Source organism: Electrophorus electricus, chromosome 7 (assembly GCF_013358815.1).
Source record: "Electrophorus electricus isolate fEleEle1 chromosome 7, fEleEle1.pri, whole genome shotgun sequence".
In the NCBI taxonomy this organism is placed as follows: Eukaryota; Metazoa; Chordata; class Actinopteri; order Gymnotiformes; family Gymnotidae; genus Electrophorus; species Electrophorus electricus.
In genome coordinates, this window is record NC_049541.1 from 20,872,265 (window position 1) to 20,885,271 (window position 13,007).

The 13,007-nt window shown below is 43.1% G+C and overlaps 2 protein-coding genes across 6 annotated transcripts in view; both read left to right on the forward strand.

Moving 5' to 3' along the window:
- Positions 1–6,035, forward strand: part of pah (phenylalanine hydroxylase) — an 18,071-nt gene extending 12,036 nt beyond the window's left edge. For all 5 annotated transcript variants that reach the window (XM_027021596.2, XM_027021594.2, XM_027021595.2 and 2 more), the window contains exons 6-13: positions 1,321–1,517; positions 1,957–2,092; positions 2,682–2,751; positions 3,009–3,065; positions 3,202–3,297; positions 3,913–4,046; positions 4,126–4,241; positions 4,854–6,035. In XM_027021596.2, the coding sequence (XP_026877397.1) occupies positions 1,321–1,517; positions 1,957–2,092; positions 2,682–2,751; positions 3,009–3,065; positions 3,202–3,297; positions 3,913–4,046; positions 4,126–4,241; positions 4,854–4,897 (850 nt within the window). In that variant the 3' untranslated portion in view covers positions 4,898–6,035. The remainder of the gene's footprint in view (positions 1–1,320; positions 1,518–1,956; positions 2,093–2,681; positions 2,752–3,008; positions 3,066–3,201; positions 3,298–3,912; positions 4,047–4,125; positions 4,242–4,853) is intronic.
- A 700-nt stretch (positions 6,036–6,735) lies between these two features.
- th2 (tyrosine hydroxylase 2) lies at positions 6,736–11,540 on the forward strand. Its single transcript, XM_035528348.1, has 12 exons — positions 6,736–6,963; positions 7,086–7,263; positions 7,464–7,552; positions 7,667–7,734; positions 7,863–7,913; positions 8,541–8,686; positions 8,920–9,055; positions 9,545–9,614; positions 9,820–9,876; positions 10,209–10,304; positions 10,671–10,804; positions 11,375–11,540. Exons 1-12 carry the CDS (start codon positions 6,736–6,738, stop codon positions 11,538–11,540), a joined length of 1,419 nt encoding a protein of 472 aa, XP_035384241.1.
- Positions 11,541–13,007: the final 1,467 nt, after the last annotated feature.

Below are 13,007 nucleotides of genomic sequence, written 5' to 3' on the forward strand. Positions count from 1 at the left end.
GTGTGTGAGTGTGTGTGTGTGTGTGTGTGTGTGTTCCTTTTCTGGAAAATGACCCTGGCAGACCAAAGCAGGGGAAATGAGAGGGTCCAGCGGAGGCCGGAGTGTCTGCAGCTTTGTCTTCATAATTGAGCTGCATTACTCACATAAGCACTACAAAGGCCAGGAGGGTTCAATGAAACGCCCACTACAGAAACAAGGATTTACATACACTCACACACACACACACACACACAGACACACACACATGCATGTGCACGCACACACACGCACACACACACACACACACACACGCACGCGCACACACGCACGCACACCCACACACACACACACACACACACACACAAACACACAAACACAAACAAAGCATGTGCCATTAGCGTCTGAGACTGCAGCTCACCTGTGTGTATGGAGCTCTCTGTCCATGTGAAAGTGTGTGTGTCTGAATGAAGTTATTTCTTAGACACATTCCAACATGTCCAGACAGGTGTGTTTATTTTCATTAATCATACCATTCACATGATCCAGCAAAACTGAGTCTTCAACCCTGTCACATCACGAGAGATCAGCCAAGTGCTTCAAAACATGATGCAGTCAAACTACAGTAGAGTGTTGAGTCAAACTACAATAGAGCATTTAGTCAAACCACAGTAGCATGTTTAGTCAAACCACAGTAGTGTCTTTAGTCAAACCACAGTAGCATGTTTAGTCAAACCACAGTAGAGCATTTAGTCAAACCACAGTAGTGTCTTTAATCAAACCACAGTAGCATGTTTAGTCAAACCACAGTAGTGTCTTTAGTCAAACCACAGTAGTGTCTTTAGTCAAACCACAGTAGCATGTTTAGTCAAACCACAGTAGTGTCTTTAGTCAAACCACAGTAGTGTCTTTAGTCAAAGCACAGTAGTGTCTTTAGTCAAAGCACAGTAGCATCTTTAGTCAAATCACAGTAGCGTCTTTAGTCAAACCACAGTAGTGTCTTTAGTCACACCAGTCTGTGTCTTTAGTCAAACCACAGTAGTGTCTTTAGTCAAACCACAGTAGCATGTTTAGTCAAACCACAGTAGTGTCTTTAGTCAAACCACAGTAGTGTCTTTAGTCAAACCACAGTAGAGCGTTTAGTCACACCACAGTAGTGTCTTTAGTCAAACCACAGTAGCATGTTTAGTCAAACCACAGTAGTGTCTTTAGTCAAACCACAGTAGCATGTTTAGTCAAACCACAGTAGTGTCTTTAGTCAAACCACAGTAGTGTCTTTAGTCAAACCACAGTAGTGTCTTTAGTCAAACCACAGTCTGCGTCTGTGTCCTGCCCTGCCTCCAGCGGCCAGCCCATCCCGCGGGTGGAGTACACGGAGGAGGAGCGTGCCACCTGGAGCACCGTGTTCAGGGAGCTGAAGACTCTCTACCCAACACACGCCTGCCATGAGCACAACCGTGTGTTTCCACTGCTGGAGAAGTACTGCGGTTACCACAAGGACAACATCCCACAGCTGGAAGATGTTTCCAAATACCTGCAGTGTGAGTGAGCGCACGTGTCTCGGGCGCATGTGTTTCAGACTCTCCACTCTGTTTCAGGCTCAGAATGCAGGCAGGACAAAAAATTCCCATGAAATAGTTCAAAGGTCCTAACACATTAACTTCTGCTATTTAAATGCATCTTGTTGACTTCAAATCCATGAATGGACCAGCAGCTAAAGAAATCAAAAGTCTAGCATTTATCTAGAACTCATCTAAGACTTGCCAAGGACTGATCTAGAACTTATCCAGAACGCATCTAGGACTCGCCATGACCTTATCTAGAACTCATCTATGACTGATCTTGACCTTGTGTAGAACCCATCTAAAATGTATCTAGTGCACATATGGGACTCGCCTCGGACGTATCCGGAACTTATCTAGAACCCGCCTCAGCTTGCCCTTATCTAGAACTCACCTAGCTTGCCTGTTTCTTCCCTAGCATGCACTGGTTTCCGCATCCGTCCTGTGGCTGGCCTTCTGTCTTCTCGAGACTTCCTGGCTGGTCTGGCCTTTAGGGTGTTCCACTCCACCCAGTACATTCGCCACAACTCCAAACCCATGTATACACCTGAGCCGTGAGTACAGTACACACACACACACACACACACACACACACACACAAGATAGTTTATGAAGAAAGTGGTTTCAGTATAGACCCATACTGGTCTACAGTGGAACAAACAGTATTCCATATTCACAAACGTTTCCTTGGTGGATATGGTTTCTGTGTTATGTGGGCAACAAATTAATTCAATGTTTATTAATATTTTTGAACTGCAAATATCCAAGACAGCATTTCTACTATAAGGGTTTCCATTGTATTGATTATTTTTAGGTTAGTTTATATTATTCCACTATTTTTGATTATTTTATAGTGTTCATATATACATGTTCTATCACCACTGTAAATAAACAGCAATGCCCAAAAATTATTATTCTAATCATTTATAAATATACTGAGAAATAAACCATACATAACATTAACTAATGATGTAACTTATCATTTCTAACCCAAAACATTTAGATAGCAGTAACAAAATGTTCACAGAGTAACAGTTGTGATGGCTGTGATATAAAGAGCACATGAAACGTGAAAAGAAAATGCCAGTGATCTTCAGGGGGTCAGAACTTCCGTACACTGAGTGAGAAGTTCTTCTTTTGCAGGGACGTCTGTCATGAACTGTTGGGTCACGTACCTTTGTTTGCAGACCTGAGTTTCGCACAGTTCTCACAGGTATGACGCTGTCACATGGATGTTACGCTGATATGCACACACTGATATATCTGCAGCTAGTGTGTCTGCCTGACACTTTTACAGCATGTTATAGAAGAAGTTATATCTCCTCTTTAAGGTTGGCAGAGCCATTACTCTTGGTGGTGCTGTGTGGAAAACGTGTGTTATTTCTACATGATCTTAAAGTGAAAAGGTCAAAGATTAATGCTAAGGGCATAACTGCATTAACACCTGCATGGCTGCTTCCTTCCGAACAGGAAATTGGCCTGGCTTCCCTCGGGGCGCCGGATGAGTACATTGAGAAGCTCGCTACGGTGAGAATGATGTAGCCTCGTCCTCAGCATCAGCATCAGGACTCAACTTATACTAACGGACCAGTCAACAAAGAATTCCTCCAGTGCTCTCAGTAGTGCCCGTTTACTATGGGGTGTCTGTGGTTGGTTTTCATAGGTCTACTGGTTCACTCTGGAGTTCGGACTTTGCAGGCAGGGAAACGACCTCAAGGCCTACGGAGCGGGCTTGCTCTCATCATTTGGGGAGCTGAAAGTAAGTGGTTGCTGTTGTTTCTTACGTGGATTAAGCAGTCTTAATCTGGAATAATGACCTTAATCCTGGGATGAATCATTGGAGTGAATACTTACTGAGTCTTGTGACCTGAACTGACCAATAAGGACAGTGGGTGGTTAGTAGCTCCACCCAGACTCAGTGTGTCACTAGGGAAACACAGACCCAGGGTTACTGGTCCATAGGGAACTGTAAGTAAAGACAACTCATTCCATGTTAAAATAGCTCAGTGACACCAAACACAGAGGGTTGCTGGAAGTCTGGGAGACTGCTGACCCAGCTCAGTGGCTCACGATGTCTGAGCCACACTTCCTGTTTACTACACCACCACGGGGTGGTTAATTATTGTACAGTAAGGCGAACGCAGTAGGATTCTGATGTCCAGGAATGGAATGGCTACCACTCTTTGAGCAGAGGATCCCAGAATCCACTAGTTTTGATTACTTTTAGTAATGTTAATGTTTTTGGGTTAATATTTACTATAATAACTAGCCTTATTGTTATGCTTGAGAGAGAATCAAAAGGGATGACAGCTCATCCTACAGCTGTAAGAGACAGCAGACCAGGCCAGTGAGAGAACACGTCTCTCCTGTGTAGTACTCACTGACTGACACGCCCAAGATCCTGCCGTTTGAGCCGGAGAAGACGTGCTTGCAGAAGTACCCCATCACTGAGTTCCAGCCGGTCTACTTCGTGGCCGACAGCTTCGAGGATGCCAAACAGAAAGTCAGGTGAAGTGACCAGGCAGAAACACGGTTTCAGTGATGATTGACGATCTGAAGGACTGACTCTGGTCCTTGTGTCTTGCAGGAGGTTTGCATCCATCATCCCTAGACCGTTCTTTGTGCGTTACAATGCTTATACTCAGAGCATTGAGGTTCTGGACAGCACACAGCAACTGCAAAACCTGGCTGAAAGCATCAGCGGTGTGTGTGTGTGTGTGTGTGTGTGTGTGTGTGTGTGTGTGTGTGTGTGTGTGTGTGTGTGTGTTTAGCCTCATCCTATAAAACCCCTTAACTCTGTAGGCTTATTACTGAGTTATTAATCTTAACTTATATAGTTGTAGTTACCGGGCAGAGTAACATGAGTCTGGACCCTTCAGAGGCTCATTGGAATGCAGAGGGCTGAAAGAGATCATATTCTCCCTTAAAAGCACTCAAGAGAGATGCAAGTAGATATTGTAAGTTCCAAATATAAAAACTATGGCAGGAGGAGTGATCAGCAGTGAGCAATCCAGGCTAATTAAACAACGCAACTGAAGTGAACAGAGTGAAATATGAATGTATTTTATTTTTATTTTAAGACTCATATAGAAAGAATAACCTTACTGGCCATGAACAGATTTATTGTTCATAAAAGTACCTGGAGATTGTACACTCTTTCTCTTTCAAATGGCCAGTGATGCTTTACATGGAAGTTTATATTTCCATATTAGGTGATCCTACTTAAATAGACACAATCCAGGCAGGCAGCTTTGAGGAAGGTTTGATTCCCAACAAAAGGCAGCCTGTTCTGAGTCCTCACCATTTCTGTTTCAGGTGAGATGGGAATTCTGTGCAGTGCTCTGCAGAAGATGGAATAGGACAGCAAGACAGCTGCAAGACCTTTCCCAATGCTTGGGGGACGGAAGTGGTGTGGAAGTGGTTAAATTTTTGTGCAGGAACGTAAATGCTTTTCAAATAAAGTTTTAAAGGTGCCATAGACTCACACAGAGCAACAAGGTGGAAGCGTGAGAGAGAGTGAGAAAGAGAAAGGGAGAGCCAGAGAGGGAGAGGGAGAGAGAAAGAGAGAGAGAGAGAGAGAGAGAGGAGGGGGGGAGAGGGTTGAGTATGCAAATTTTCGTAATGTATTCTTGTAGATAATATGTATAGTCTAGCATCTTAGGGTTATCTTCACTTTCTAGGTCCAAATACCTGTAGTAGTTTTTAGAATAATAACCAAAGTTTGGTAATAACAATTTATGTTACTCGGTTAAATGTTCTCTAGTTAATTTTTTGACCTTTTTGAAGTAATTACCTTTAAGAAGATTTACTTTCTTAACCATAAAATGCCGTTTTTTATTAGAGCGTTTTACTGTTCTGTTACTACAGTGGCACACTGCATTTCTAATGTTCTAACGTACTCTAACATAAATTCGTATCTTTTACTCTCTATTCCTGGCCTTTAGTAAATGTTCAGTCTGTCACGGCTAACAGTGGATAGAACATTTCAGTCCTTTCGAAAATAAATTGGGGCGGAAAAAAGAAGATTCAGAAGAAATAAAGAGGAGTTTATGGTTAGCGTTTATGGCTAATTTAACGGTATATATCCAAGCTATGTTCTTCCTGCGTTTATTTCAGGGAAGCGGTTATACTCATCATTAAAGACTCATAATTATATATTTTATCTAGCTATAATTGAGTTGGGTGAGCCATTAAATAAGCAGATTTAAATTTAAATGTCCTCTATTATATACACTAGCAAGCAGCTTTGGCTACACGGCGCTAACGAATCGGTCAATATTAACTACTCCGAGAGTAAATAAAGCAGTGACTCCCTACAAGATCATCTCACTGTTTAATAATCGTGTGGAATTACGCCGAATCTTACACGACACCGTTCCACCGAGTTTCCTTTTCATTTTAGCTTGCTAAAGTTTTCTGTTTGTATAGCCTGTTTTGTTTAGTCGGGAATGATCACAACTAAAATTGTAATGAATTAGTGCATGCTTTTTATTTCAAATAAAGCACCATCATTATTAAGTGTGACTATTTATTTTTGTTGTTATTATTATTATAGTTGTTGATGTTGTTAAATAGTAGTAAATTATTATTAATAATATTAACAATAATAATAGTCGTAGTAGTAGTAGTAGTAGTAGTAGTAGTAGTAGTAGTAGTAGTAGTAGTAGTTTTGATCATAGTAATGTTTTAGTGAATATTTTCTATTCCATGCAAAACACAAACGACGGTTCTTTTTTCAGTACCATGGAGAGCACCGTAGATCGCTCGTCCTCTTCTAGTATTGGGGGTGAGAGCCATTTCGAGAGTTTTTTCGTTAAATATGATCGTTAACTATGATTAGTGTGCACAACGGCGACGTGTATTCCCTTGGGTGAATTCCGGTCCGTAACGTGCTGTTTAGTCTGGTTAATTAACGCACGCGCCTTACTCGCGCGCGTCCTTTCCCAGGACTTAAAAAGAAACACGTAAAAGCATGACGCACCGCTCGCGACAATTCAGACGTGTTTGCGCCAGAAACTCACGTGAAGGCCCGTGGCAGTCTGTATATAAACGGGTTAGTCTCAGCCAGTGGCCCGACCTGCAATCAGCCCAAACCCTGGAACTGCCCTGGAACAGAAAGCAGGCCTTCGCTGAATGATCCAGGTCGGGTTTGTCAGGCGCTTTCACTTGTGTTTCGTTACACCGCACGAAGAATCAAATGAAGACAGACAACGTGGTTCAGAACATCCCGTTCACGGGCAGGAAGCGGAGTCTTATCGAGGATGCCCGGAGAGACCGAGAGGTAGCCTCCGCGTCTCCGGGACCCTCGCCCTGCGGGGACAACTTGGTGTTCGAAGAGAAAAGCGGCAAAGTTCGTCTCAGCGTCCTTTTTGCCCTAAAAAATGAGAAGAACGCAGGTTTCTTTAATGCTGGAAAGGTATTTGAGGTAAGCAATTTAGACTACTAATTAAGACTGTTCATTCATATGTCAGAAAGTTATGATCGTGTTGTAAGAAATATTTCACGGGAAAAAAAACATGATTTTCTTTCTTTCGATATATAATTTAGACATTTGAAGTCAAGCTCCTTCATCTTGAGAGCCGACCAGGCAGGCAGTCTAAGAACGGCCTCTCGGACGACCTGGAGTTCTTTCTGAAGTGTGAAGTGCCTAGTTCTGATATTGATATTTTTATCAACTCATTAAAAAGAGTGGCAGACGACGTGCGCACAGTGCAGGACGAAAGGGGTAAGCGCAGGCGAGCTCTGTCCAATTCTCTGTCAGACATCCTCATTTAAAATTACAGAATACAGCATTCAGCTTCACAGGCACCCTAATATCAGGGCTTGATATTCTGCTGGTTTCCCTTTAGCAGCAAGCAATGCGACAGTATTCGTTTTCCGTTTCGGTTTTTCCTGGTTTAAGAGAATTTCCTTTTCTCGTTCCAGTTCCATGGTTTCCACAAAAGATCAGCGACCTGGACAAATGCAATCACCTGGTTACAAAGTATAACCCTGATTTAGACCGGGATCACCCGGTAAGTGAACGCCTGTGCGATACAAACCAGTCGAATCACGAATCAGGAAAAAAGACTACGCACATCACTTGAACTAATAATGTGCTTTCTCAAATGCATTTAAATTAATTGCAGGGATTCAGCGATCCAGAATACAGGAAAAGAAGAACAGTAATTACAGAGCTGGCTTTCAATTACAAACAGTAAGTTAACAAAGCCGTTATATATTAAACACGCCACGTTGTCGCTGTTCGGATGAAACAGACGGTCTATCACTCCGTACTTCCCTGCATTCTCTCCAAACACCTTGTGTTTGTTCTGTTTCTGCCAGCGGTGACCCGCTCCCGTACGTCGACTACACCGCAGGAGAACTTGCCACGTGGTGGGTTTCTGGGACGTACAAAGACGCCAGAAGTAAACCAGTAGGGTAGTGTAGGACTAAGCCACGGTTTGTAATTTTTAGTTACGGTCCAAAAAAACCTTTTGCAACATTTAACACTTTTCACCAATGCGAAATAGCAACTGTATTTTTGTCTAATGCACGTTTTATTTACATGCAGTTTAATTATGCGTTTCAAATTTCGATAGAAATTACTGGAACCAACAAGCGGGTTTTGGCCTTTTCCTGACAAAAAAAAAAGAACTAACACTGGATCTGCTGACACGTGCAAATAAATGCAATCTAAACCTAGTCGGTAAAATGTAAGATATTTCCAAACTTCCTTTTTAACAGAAAAGATAGATGATATCTTAGTTACGAAACTAAAAACTACAAATTGTTGGCCATGGTCCTGAATGCAGATTACGGTTGCGCGTTCTCGCAATAAAGTTTCGTGCGACGCATTGTCAAAACCTGCGTCTCGAACAATTTACGTGTTTGCAGAATAAACATACATATTACAGGTCTTGTGTAGTGTCACATATAGTCGCAGCATGTGAGGTGTGTCTATATATGCAAAACCTGAGAGGAATGCTGTACACTTTAACCCGCTCGTGTTGACGCTAAAAGGAAGGAGGTGTACCGGACACTGACCGCCATCTATCCGAGTCACGCGTGCACACAGTTCCTCGAGGGACTGCAGCAACTGGAGCGAGAGTGCGGCTACGGGGAGGACAAAATCCCCCAGCTCAGAGATGTGTCTGCGTTCCTGAGAGGTAATACTGCCACCCCCCCTCTACATTTAAAAAAAAAGGAACAGCAATAAAACAAATCAAATATAATACAATTTTTTTAAAGAAACAATGAATTTAAGGAATCGAAAACAGTGAAAACAATAAGACTTAGCATCTGAAAACGCGCGAGTTGCATGGAACGGGAGCCTGTCCGGTGACTCGCTCGTGCTGCACGTTCGCGTGTAATTGCTGCCGTGGATGTGTTCGTGCTGCAGGAAGGACAGGATTTCAGCTGCGCCCAGTGGCGGGACTGCTGTCTGCGCGTGATTTCCTGGCCAGCCTGGCTTTCCGGGTGTTCCAGTGCACCCAGTACATCCGTCATTCCTCAGCCCCTATGCACTCCCCTGAGCCGTATGTGTCAACACACACTCCACAGGGATTACACGCAGTACAGGGATCACACACTCCACAGGGATTACACGCAGTACAGGGATCACACACTCCACAGGGATTACATGCAGTACAGGGATCACACACTCCACAGGGATTACACACAGTACAGTGAACACACTCCACAGGGATTACACACAGTACAGGGATCACACACTCCACAGGGATTCCACACAGTACAGTGATCACACACTCCACAGGGATTACACACAGTACAGTGATCACACACTCCACAGGGATTCCACACAGTACAGGGATCACACACTCCACAGGGATTACACACAGTACAGTGATCACACACTCCACAGGGATTCCACACAGTACAGGGATCACACACTCCACAGGGATTACATGCAGTACAGTGATCACACGCTCCACAGGGCATTACACACACTGCAGTGACCGTTGTTTATGGAGAGAAGTGGTCTGATCAGGTTGTGTGTTTTTAAGAGACTGCTGTCACGAGCTGCTGGGACACATCCCCATGTTCACCAACACGGAGTTTGCTCAGTTTTCCCAGGTGATCTAGTCAACTTTTCACTTCCCAGGCAGGATCCACTTTGGGCTGTTATTAAACAGTGATTAATATGCAACTTGCATACAAAAATCCGATATTTTCTGTCTGTTATGAAAGTCTGTAGACTACCTAATGTGCAAGTTAAAAAGTTTGCTTGTTCGATGAGACAACAGACATCTGGATGTTATACTCACATTTCTTTATGCAGGAGATCGGTCTTGCCTCTCTTGGAGCATCTGATGAGGATATAGAGAAACTGGCCACAGTAAGTAATGTTCTGTGAGACGTCTGAACAAGTACCACCTGTAAAAAGGGTACACTGCCTTTGCTATTCAATCTTTACTGACCTCTAGTGGTGCTGTTTGTGAATTACACTGATAATATGTCCTCTGCCTACATTAATTACTGCAAAAAAGGGGAAACTCTCAAACGTGAACTCAAAAGTGAAAATACTCAAATGAGTATCCAGGGTTCCTTCCTCAGAAAGAGATGTAGGGGAGGGTATTATCCAACTACGCAGTTCACTCTAAACTCATGTTGTGTGAGAACCGAACGTGTCGTCTAGCACGGTGAACACCTCCTTCTGCCCCGCCGCAGCTGTACTGGTTCACCGTTGAGTTTGGGCTCTGTGAGCAGAACGGCGCGGTGAAGGCGTACGGTGCTGGGCTATTGTCATCCTACGGAGAGCTTCTGGTGAGGGCAAACACACTGCACATGCTCGGCACGCTAATCACTCCCACACACGTGTGTGCTTTACAGCCCTGCACACTCGCAGCTCACCTGGTAGAGCAGTTAACACATGGTGCTGGTAACACCTGGGTTGTGGGTTTGGCTGCCAGAGAGCACACATACTGTGTAACGATAAATATATGTACAATGAGATTAGCTATGCCGCTGTAATTGACAAGCCTCAGACTTAATCTCAGTTACTGAAGTCCAGGGTTGAAAACAGCTGATATTTTATCATAAACATTGCTGTTAAACATATAGTCTGGAGCTAATCTGTGATAAATCTGTGCCTGCTGATGCTATGTTGCAACTAAATGCTTTTCCCTCTAGTACTCCCTCTCCAATGAACCAGAATACAGGCCTTTCAACCCTGCGGAGACATGCATTCAGCCATACCAGGACCATACATACCAGCCTGTGTACTACGTGTCCCAGAGCTTCGAGGACGCCAAAAACAAGATGAGGTGACATCTTGAGGCAGAGGGGAAGTATGGGAACTGTAGTTCAGTAATTTGGGAAGAAACACATGCATATATGGATCGCTACTCTATGTATCCATCACTGAGCACTTGTAGTCCTCCTTCCAAACAGAGCACAATGCTTGCATTAAGGGCTGAAAATGTCCCAGCCCCCGTCACATTTAAACCCGTGTGCTCTGCGGTACTATTGGTATAAAGATGCCAAAGTCACCATGGAAGAATTCATTCTTTCTCACTGGCCCAGAGTAACACAGAGTGTTCATTCAGTACTTTTGATTTTACAGTGTTTCGCAAGGTTTTCCGTTCTATGTTTGGCTTCCCGCTAGGCACAGACTTTGTCAAAGCTGGGAATAGGAAGTTATTCCCAGATATGCACTGAAACCAGTGGAAAAGAAAGGCTTTTTATTTCTTTTGTGTTTCGTCCTTTCACATCACCGGTACTTTTACATGTATTTATGTTTGCTTAATATCCTGCTAGGATTTATAGGGAAATCACTCTTAATTCACCTCAGTGGCTAGTTAACAATATTGATGAGTGCTCCTGTTGGTTGACAGGCAGTTTTCATCTACTATCCAGAAAGCCTTCTCCATCAGATATGACCCTTACACCTGCAGTCTGGAGGTCCTGGATGATGTCAGTAAAATCCAGAAAGTTCTGGGCCACATGATGGAGGATTTGAAGATTCTACACAGTGCATTAGAGCGTCTTGGCCAAAACTGAACATCATTCAGCATTAACCACACTGAACACAGACATATATTTATATATACATACATATATATATATATATATATATATATATATATATATATATATATATATATATATATACACACACACACACACACACACACACACACACACACACACACACACACACACACACACACACACACACACTTATATATATATATATATATATATATATATATATATAGCAATAAAAGTGATTCAACCCCAATTGCAAATTAGGTCCAATTTGCAAACTTTTAGCTGTTTGCAATAAAGCAGTCAAACAATAACAATTTAAATAGCTCAATACAACTAATATGACAAGTGACGTTTAGTTTCTCCAAATTCAACACAGAATGCCACTTTTAATGACTACTGCAGTCTCAGACCAGAGTCCCTGATAAGAGCGCATGTTTGGAAATCAGGTGTTGTCTCAGGCAGCCTAATCAAGGGCTTCATTATTGGTGTGAGGTGTGCTTGAGCTAAAACACACCAGAGACCTGGATGGTGCAGGGCTTTGTGGACTGTGACATCTGACTGCATGTTAGAAATATGGCTGTCAAGTCAAGAGAGGTGTCAAAAAAGTTAAGAGAAGAGATCTCTGCATTTCACAAACAATGAAAAGGATACAAAAACAGCAAAGGTACCGACTGTTGCTAGAGAAACAGTTGGAAGTGTCATTCACAAGTTCACAGCCATCAGCGTCTTCCACCAGATTCCTGATAAGGCTGGTGGTCAGAAACCCTGGAGTGGTAGCAGACGGTAAGGCACATTCTAAATGCTGTAGGCCTAAATTTCTGAACCCCAAGACATGCACAATAAGGCACATACAAAACACTGAAATTCTCCATGCCCGAACTCCAAGAGGTAATCCTCAGCTGACCCAAAACCACAGGAAAAGTCAGCTCCAATATGCTGAAAACCATAGAAATAAGACACAGACGTTTTGGGATTCTGTTCTGTGGAGCGATGAAACAAAGCAGGAACGTTTTTGGCCTGAGGATCAGCGGGGGAGAAAGGATGAAGCAAATGCTGAAAAGAGCCCCCGGCTCACAGTGAAGCAAGAGGAAGAGCCTGCTTCCTGCTGGGGTTGTACCCTGAGGGGGCGGGCTTGGAACCCAGGGCAGAACAGCACACAAACCCAAGAATACCAGTGAGCTGGAGAAAACTTCCCATGAGGACCATGCTGAGGGTCCTCAGGAACACTGCCAGAATCTGGTGTACAGCCGCAGCAGGTCATAAAAGCAAAAAGGGTGCTGTACGAAATACCAAAGACACTTACAGTAGTCATTAAAATTGGAATTTTGTGTTGAATTTCAAGAAACCACTTATATCATGTTATATTGTGTTGAGATATTTAAATTGTTCTCGTTTGATTGGTTTATTGCACACAGCTGAAAGTTTATACATTTTGCTAATAATCCAAATTTGCAACAGGGGTTGACTAATCTTGAT